This window comes from Etheostoma cragini, chromosome 16, assembly GCF_013103735.1.
Source record: "Etheostoma cragini isolate CJK2018 chromosome 16, CSU_Ecrag_1.0, whole genome shotgun sequence".
NCBI lineage: Eukaryota > Metazoa > Chordata > Actinopteri > Perciformes > Percidae > Etheostoma > Etheostoma cragini.
Window position 1 is genome coordinate 202,606 of NC_048422.1, and position 7,550 is coordinate 210,155.

The following is a 7,550-nucleotide window of genomic DNA, read 5'->3' on the forward strand; positions in this document are numbered from 1 at the left end:
TGCGTGCGTACATATGTGTGTGTGTGTGTCTCTGTTTGTGTGTGTGTGTGTGTGTGTGTGTGTGCGCGCGTGCGTGCGTGTGTGTGTGTGTGACCTGTTTGAAGAGCTGCAGCTGGATGGCGTTCTGGAGGAACGGTCTCATGGCGTTGGATCGGTGGTTCACAAAGGTTTCCTCGTTGAATGTGATTGGCTCTCCCTGTGTGCAGGAGAACAACAGCTGTCATGGTGATGGCTGACTAACCCAGTCACCATGTCATAGAGACAACGGGCACCACGCTCTCTGCTATGCAGGCTTCTTCATTAGGCTCTGAGTGAATTCTTCAGAAAAGTGGGAGTTTGGTGTCATGTGACTCCGATTGGTGGAGTCCACTCAGTCAAGAAGAACAGATTGTTAGAATGGAGAGCTACGGAGACTCTCAAAACAGCTCACAGCACAAAGCTACACTGCTGCTGCAGATACGGCCATAGAGAAATGCTGGCAGAAAGAGACTGATTGATTCAATTCTATAGCTGGGCAGCAATTACATTTTTTAATCGCGATTAAATCGCATAATTTCCCTGATTAATCGCAAAATGAAATAATGAATTCAAAAGTAGTGTATATAGTGCAATTTTATTTTCAATGTTCTGCCATATGAACAAAAGTGCCATAACATTTGTTCTGTAAAACCTTACCAGCATTTTGTTTATAAAGTAGCAGTTAAATAAAATATTTAGTGTACATCTCAATTTAAACATAATGTATTTATCATGTCCAGACATGAATTAATCTGGTTGGAACGTGTTGCTCCTTCTTATGTACACGTTCTTCTGTTGTTGCTCTAACTCTGCAGCACACACAACTTTTCTGCACTTTGCATGGACACTGTCAAACGCTTTGTTAAGCAGAGACACTGAGGGACACTGTCCAACGCGCTGTAAAGCAGAGACACTGTGACAGAACGCTGGAGACAGTACGCAAATTAATTAAGTAGTTAACGCAATAATAACGCTTTAACTTGCCCAGCCCTAGTAAATTCATGAGTGAATATATTTATCTGACTGTTTGTAATGTGACAGCTGCTCACTCTACAGCAGAGTCAACGGGACAGTGTCAGTGTCTTCCTCTGGCGGGGCCCGTCCAGCACACAGGCTGCTACCGGCTGCCTAAACCACACCCACATCCACAACTCAGTCACCACAATAAACAACAAAGTGTGAAAAACAGACTAAGGGAGGTCTGCGTTTCCATGGCGACTCAGAAACTCTGGCTTCAGTCTCGGCGCCGCTCGCTAACACATCTGGCTCTATCCCAGGGAGACCTAATTCGGATCTGCTAGAATGATCGATCCAGTTAGGTCTAGACAAGAGCAGTGGGGATTGGTTAGGGTTGGACTAAGAACTCCAGGGTTAGGGTTTAGGGTAACAATACCAGGGTTAGGGGTTAGGGTAAGAATACCAGGGTAAGCTAATCAGAGGCAGAATAAGGTGGGCCACAAGGCATGTCCTTTGGTGTTCCCACATCTAGCAGATCCGATCTAGCATGTGCACCCCCCTGCGTATTCTCTGCTGCTCTCCAGGCGTACTGACCGGCTCGATCTGCAGAGCGTTCCTGTAGCTGCCAAACAGCGCCGCCTGGCTGCGGAGGAAGGCTCGGGCCACGCCGTCCCCGGTGGTTGTAGAAACCTTCCTCAGACGACTCTTGAGAGAGGACACCTGCGGGACATGAAGTCACAGAGGTTAGGACAACACGTTTATATCTGTCAGTGTCCCCACCCTGAGCGCAGCCCGAGTCCCTCACCACGTCGCTGGGCAGGCTCTGCAGGTCATCGTAGGGGCTTTCCAGGGTGTTGGTGTCCACGTTCAGCAGCACCACATCGTCCAGAGCCATGCCTCGAACCTTCTACACACACACACACACACACACACACACACACACACACACACACACACACACACACACACACACACACACACACACACACACACACACACACACACACACACACACACACACACACACACACACAAAGTCAACTCAAGCCAAAGAGTCACCTGGTCAGTAGCACATGAAGAAGGGTAAAACAATCTTTGTTTTATCTGCTGGATGACACCCACCTCCATCAGGCTGGAATGGACTCCGATCAGGTAGGGCATGGGGGCGCTAGAAAAAAGAGCCAGTTTCACACAACAGCATGTCAAGCTTTCTTCATTCAGCACTGGGTCGATGCCACCCCACGCAGGATTCCTATCCTAAGATAACATAGTTTGGTCTTGTACATGCGGTCAGGAAACATGTTTCTGTGATGCTAAACATCCTAAATGTCCTCCTGAAGGGAGATCCCAGGTTTCAGACTGAGGCGGTTTGTGGAGCGAGGCCTGCTGGTCTCTGCAGTGGAGCAGAACAAAGGGATACTTCCTGAGAGTTACTCTTTAGTTCATGTCTCAACTTTAGCCCTTTGAATATAAAAGCATCATAGACGGGCTACCTGCCCAGGGACCTCAGAATGTAGATGTATTTTAAGACGTTTAAACTACAGTTACAGTGGGGCGGCTGGGTTTGAAAATATTTTCTAATGTGCAGTCAGCTTTTAGGACTGACTCAATCAAAACCCCATCTGGCTTATAGTTGTTTTTTTAATTTTCAATTTCCATGATTCTGTCACCACAGAAAGACTACGTTACCGCTGCCATCAGTCTGGAACTGGCTCCAGCTGGACGTCTTCAAAAAAAGACTCACCAAACCACTTTTCTGGGGGAAAGCCTGCAATGCATCTCTCCTGGGTCCTATACAGAATAACTGTCCCATGGCCAGGTGGGCTCAGTTGGTAGAGCAGGCGCGTATATACGTAGAGGTCCAGCTCCAGGGTTCGACGATTTCCTGCATGTCTTCCCCCTCTCTTTCCCCCTTTCTTACCTAGCTCTCCTGTCCATTAAAGGCGGAAAAGCCCCCCCCCCCAAAAAGCCTCATTGTCCCTGCTTACATGACATTACATAACGGGTCATACGATGCCATGCCGTGTCCATACTGACCAGCAGTAGTCCAGCAGATGCGGCGGCAGGACAGGGATGTACACGTGCTGCCAGTGCATGGGATACAGCATGGCTGTGGAGCCATGGACACACGCTGTTAACTGGGGACAAAGACAACGTGTCAGACACATCACTCAAACAGCAATTAGAAAACATATGAAACATTATAATATATGATATGGTTCCGTTTTACAGAAGGATGCGAGCCCAGCATGTGTCTGACAGACTGACACAGGGCTGTGGGGGGGGGGGGGAGCTCTACTTACAGTGCTTAGTTTGCTACAGCAGATGAGGATTCGACGTTCATAAAGCATACTAGCGTACAGATGAAGCATGTTATTGACATCTACTGCTACAAAGTACTCGGTTAGGTTTCTCTGCAGGGTCAAACACAACAAGAGAAAAACAAATCAGAGAGTTAGTAGTTGGGTAAAGACCAGTAGACCAGGATTCAGTTTGATCACAGAACTCAGTATCAGCTCAACAGATCTGTATTACTTCAATAATGGGCTAGTGAAGGCTGCAAGTGGAGAACTCTCACACCTCATGATTACAACAGAGCTATCTCATTATTATCAGTTAGTTAGCAAAAATATCCCTTTCCAGATCAAACATGGGACTTAAGACTTTCAACATTAAAAAAAGTCACATTGTTAGATCTAATCTAATCTATCCATGTATTCATTCATTTTCATGGTTAGAAATGGACTTCCACATATTTCTGTAGTACTGTCAGGTTTTTCATCAAATCAGTAAGCAAAGGTTTCAAACTGCAGGACAAAGACCTGTGTGTGTGTGTGTGTGTGTGCGTGTGTGTGTGCGTGTACTCACATTCTCAGGTATGCTGGGCAGTTCCCTGATGTCAGGCACAGTGAAGAAGGAGTGCTGCAGGAAACAGAGAGCAGAGGGCCGGTCAAAGCCAGCGAGGTCTCCTCTACTACATGCATGCATGCTACATGGTGAGTGTGGGGATGATCCTCCAACCAATCACAGAGACTCACCACGCCCAGATGAACAGGGACGCCGGGCTCGGGGACGGGCAGCGAATGCAGGGTCGCCAGGAACTCCTGCCACTGGCTTTCCTGAAACATTCACAAGATTGTAAAGCCACGCACTGGCCATTTCAAAAAGACCACAACCAGAAACACAAGCCCAAGGTCACAGTTTAGGCCTGTTCCGACCAAAGATACGCAACGAGACGAGTGTAATCTTGCAACTATTTGCAAGGCGTCGGTCCGCAGCGTTCTTAATCCTGCCAGTTCACACCAACAAGACGAGACCGAGATTGATCGCCATAGCAACAACTCTTTGGGTGAAAACTGGAGCGCTACGAAAGATGAGATGAGAGCGGGCACACAGCTACACTTTGGGCGAGACCAGTGGTGTAGCGTTATGTGTTTTAGCGGGTATACTGTACTAAATAACTATATGCACCAGAATTGACATGTGACAGTGCCTTACCCCGGGGAAACTTTGAGCATCAAAGACATGTCCTGCATTCTGTTACACTTTAATACACCTTTACCTTTTTACCTTTATTTAGCCGAACGAAGGAAAACAAAGATGACAGTTCAAAATATAATGGAAATATGTTGTTTGTGTCATTTTTAAATGGGGTATTTGGAAGTCCTGGAGCTGTCTTAGTGGGTTTACTGCATATCACGTAGACTGCACCCCTGAATGTGTCCCAACACAACGTCACCTGGCCTTTGATGGTGTAGTCTGCGAGGACATTCAGCAGCTTGTAGAAGACTTCAAACCAGGGCAGGTAGCTGAGAGGACAGAAACACAGACATTCATTCATTCATGAAATGTGTCCGTCCCTGCGTGTTTCTACCATAGACTGCACGGAAACACTGACCTGAGGATGCAGTAGCAGGTGTGAGCGCCGGAGGAGAGGCGACAGAAGCCAAATCTCTGTTTGCTCTCGATGTCAGTCAAAACAAAGGTAAAGTTCTGACCCACCTGGTTGACTGTCAGACTGCAGACGGAGACAGGGACAGAGACAGGGAGGGTTCGTGTGTGTTCATGTGAAAGTAGTGCAGGGAATTACAATCCAAAAGGAACAAATACAAACAACTAATAAATCCCCAAGCCAAAATGTTTTTAACGCTTGGTGTTGGGGGGGCTGTGGCGATCAGATGGCAGGTTGTGGGTTGATGTTGGTGTGGAATATGGGGGCGGGGTTCTAACGCTAGAGAGACTACACTAGGCCCGTTGGAGATGAACTGTGCCTCGCCTGTAGTGGAAGGGAGCAGGCGGCAGCAGCCGGGGGCGGGGACAAAAAGCTGCAGTAAAGTTGGACAGCTTCCAGCTGTCTCCAGCAGCCTTCAGCTGGACAGGAAGTGACATGGTCCGATTCCAATTTAATGCTCTTGTACACAGTCTCCAGTTGTTTTAATGATGACAGAGGAGCTGTCATAAGGCTCTACATGTGATCTGGTGCAGATGTTAATTAACAACAGAATGGAGATTTAGTCTCGGACTTCTTAACCTCACTACCAGCCACAACATGTGTTCTGTACAGAATGAGCCTTTAAATCCGACTAATAGCAGTTAAAGTCCCTTCGATTCAAAATCAATAAAAACTCTATAGAAAACGTCATCAAGTTGAGATGATTTTGAACCAGTCAGCTGTTAGATCAGCTGAGAGACCGGGGTTTCCCAGCATGCTCCGGGTCCGCCCAGGTCTTGCATTTGGTGAAAAGCTACATACATAGCACAGGAACCATTTACCATTCAGACACTGTGGCCGAGTGTGCCGTACAGGATACACACTCACACACACATCTACATTCTGATGGCACAGCCTCGAGGGCAACTTGGGGTTCAGTGTCCCAAAGACACTTCGACATGGGCCTGCAGGGCCAGGGATCGAACCACCAACCTTCTGATTGGGCAGGCTTTCCCACTGAGCCACAGACGCCCGTTACAAAAAATACATGAAAAACAAACACCTTTCCCTCTGTGTGTGTGTGTGTGTGTGTGTGTGTGTGTACCTGTCCATGCTGAACGGGAAACAGAACTTGGGCACAGTCTGAAGTGTCTCCTGTGGGGACAGATGTAGTAGATTACAGTGAGGGACAGACCTCTTCTCTTCTCTGCTTCACAGTGGTCAGGTTCAGCTACCAACCCAACCTAGAACTGGCTCAGGTCTGCCTGGGACCAGCTCTTAGTTATGCTGTGATGGTTTTAGATGGCCGGGGGACTTCCTTTGACACACTGAGCTCCTCTCTCCTTTATCTTTCCGTCTCGGTACATCCATGTCCCAGAAATGCTTGTTACTGTTAGCTCCAGGGGGTTATTTCCCAGAATGCTTGTGTTTTTTCACCTTGGACATTTCCTTGGATCAGGGTGGCAACTGGATCGTGGTTCCAGCTGCTGCCATGGTCCTGCCCTTATCCTAATGTTTATTATAATTACAGTGTTTATACCAACTGCTATAATTATGATTAATTATATTTCTGTGTTTGTGTATCAGTGTCTCTGTGCCCCAACCGGCAGACCACCAAGAGCCTGGTTCTGTCTGAGGCTTCTGGTCTCCTCACCACTAGACCTGCATGATTAATCGTTATATAATCTCGATTCACCATGTTCACCATTTCATTTAGAAATTCCATTTAAAAAAAGACTCAACCATCCTTTAATTTTACGAGCCTACACATTAGTAACTACTTTCTTCTGAGTTTTAAACCTAGACTGCATCAGGTAGGTATGGAAGTGCTCCGAGCGCTGCGAGGCTCTCCCTTCTCTTCACTGAGAACATCCAAAAGTTATTATGCAAGTGATATTTTACACAGATTTTCCTAGTCAGTATAATTTTCAAATTATCAACCGTCAGGGTATCAACCGTCGAATTTCAGTCAACAAACCATCCAATGAAAACAGTGTTGTTTTCAATAAATAAAAAAACTCAAAATGCACGTTTCAAATTATTATGCACAACAGAGTAGCAAAACACTTTCTAGGTTGTAAAGAAGTGAAAGTGGTCTTTGTTGAACTTGCAGCATTAGGAGGTCATATGTACTGAAATCAAAAGCTCTTTCAATCAAGCCCATCTTAACAAAGCCAGGTCCAGGTTAACATAGGACCCCTCCTTTGATTGCATCCTTTGAACTTGGGAGTTTACGGAGAGTTTCTGCTTGAATTTCTTTCCAGAATGTCAGAACCGCCTCCCAAAGCAAACTGCCTCCCACCCCCAGAGATCTCTGCTTGAGGATGCTCCAAAGGTTCTCAATGGGGTTGAGGTCAGGGGAGAATGGGGTACACACCATGGGTTTCTCTCCTTTTCTGCCCACAGCAGCCAATGACACAGAGGTATTCTTTGCAGCATTGTCATGCATGAAAAGGATTTTGCAACAGAAGGCACGGTTCTTCTTCTTGTACCCTGGAAGAAAGTGGTCAGTCCAAAACTCATTCTCACACCTTCAGGGACCCTAGAGGAGCCTACCAGCTCTCTCCTCATGATTCAGGGACCCTAGAGGGACCTACCAGCTCTCTCCCCATGATTCAGGGACCCCAGAGGGGCCTACCAGCTC

The 7,550-nt window shown here is 47.0% G+C and overlaps 1 protein-coding gene across 1 annotated transcript in view; it reads right to left on the minus strand.

The window, feature by feature from the left end:
* Positions 1–7,550, minus strand: part of dennd1a (DENN/MADD domain containing 1A) — a 19,495-nt gene that overhangs the window by 8,829 nt on the left and 3,116 nt on the right. Inside the window, exons 4-14 of the mRNA XM_034896964.1 lie at positions 6,012–6,061; positions 4,874–4,993; positions 4,715–4,784; positions 4,014–4,094; positions 3,844–3,897; positions 3,279–3,389; positions 3,013–3,113; positions 2,098–2,143; positions 1,781–1,882; positions 1,570–1,695; positions 38–196 (exon numbers count right to left, since the gene is read on the minus strand). Of these exons, the coding sequence (XP_034752855.1) occupies positions 38–196; positions 1,570–1,695; positions 1,781–1,882; positions 2,098–2,143; positions 3,013–3,113; positions 3,279–3,389; positions 3,844–3,897; positions 4,014–4,094; positions 4,715–4,784; positions 4,874–4,993; positions 6,012–6,061 (1,020 nt within the window). The remainder of the gene's footprint in view (positions 1–37; positions 197–1,569; positions 1,696–1,780; positions 1,883–2,097; positions 2,144–3,012; positions 3,114–3,278; positions 3,390–3,843; positions 3,898–4,013; positions 4,095–4,714; positions 4,785–4,873; positions 4,994–6,011; positions 6,062–7,550) is intronic.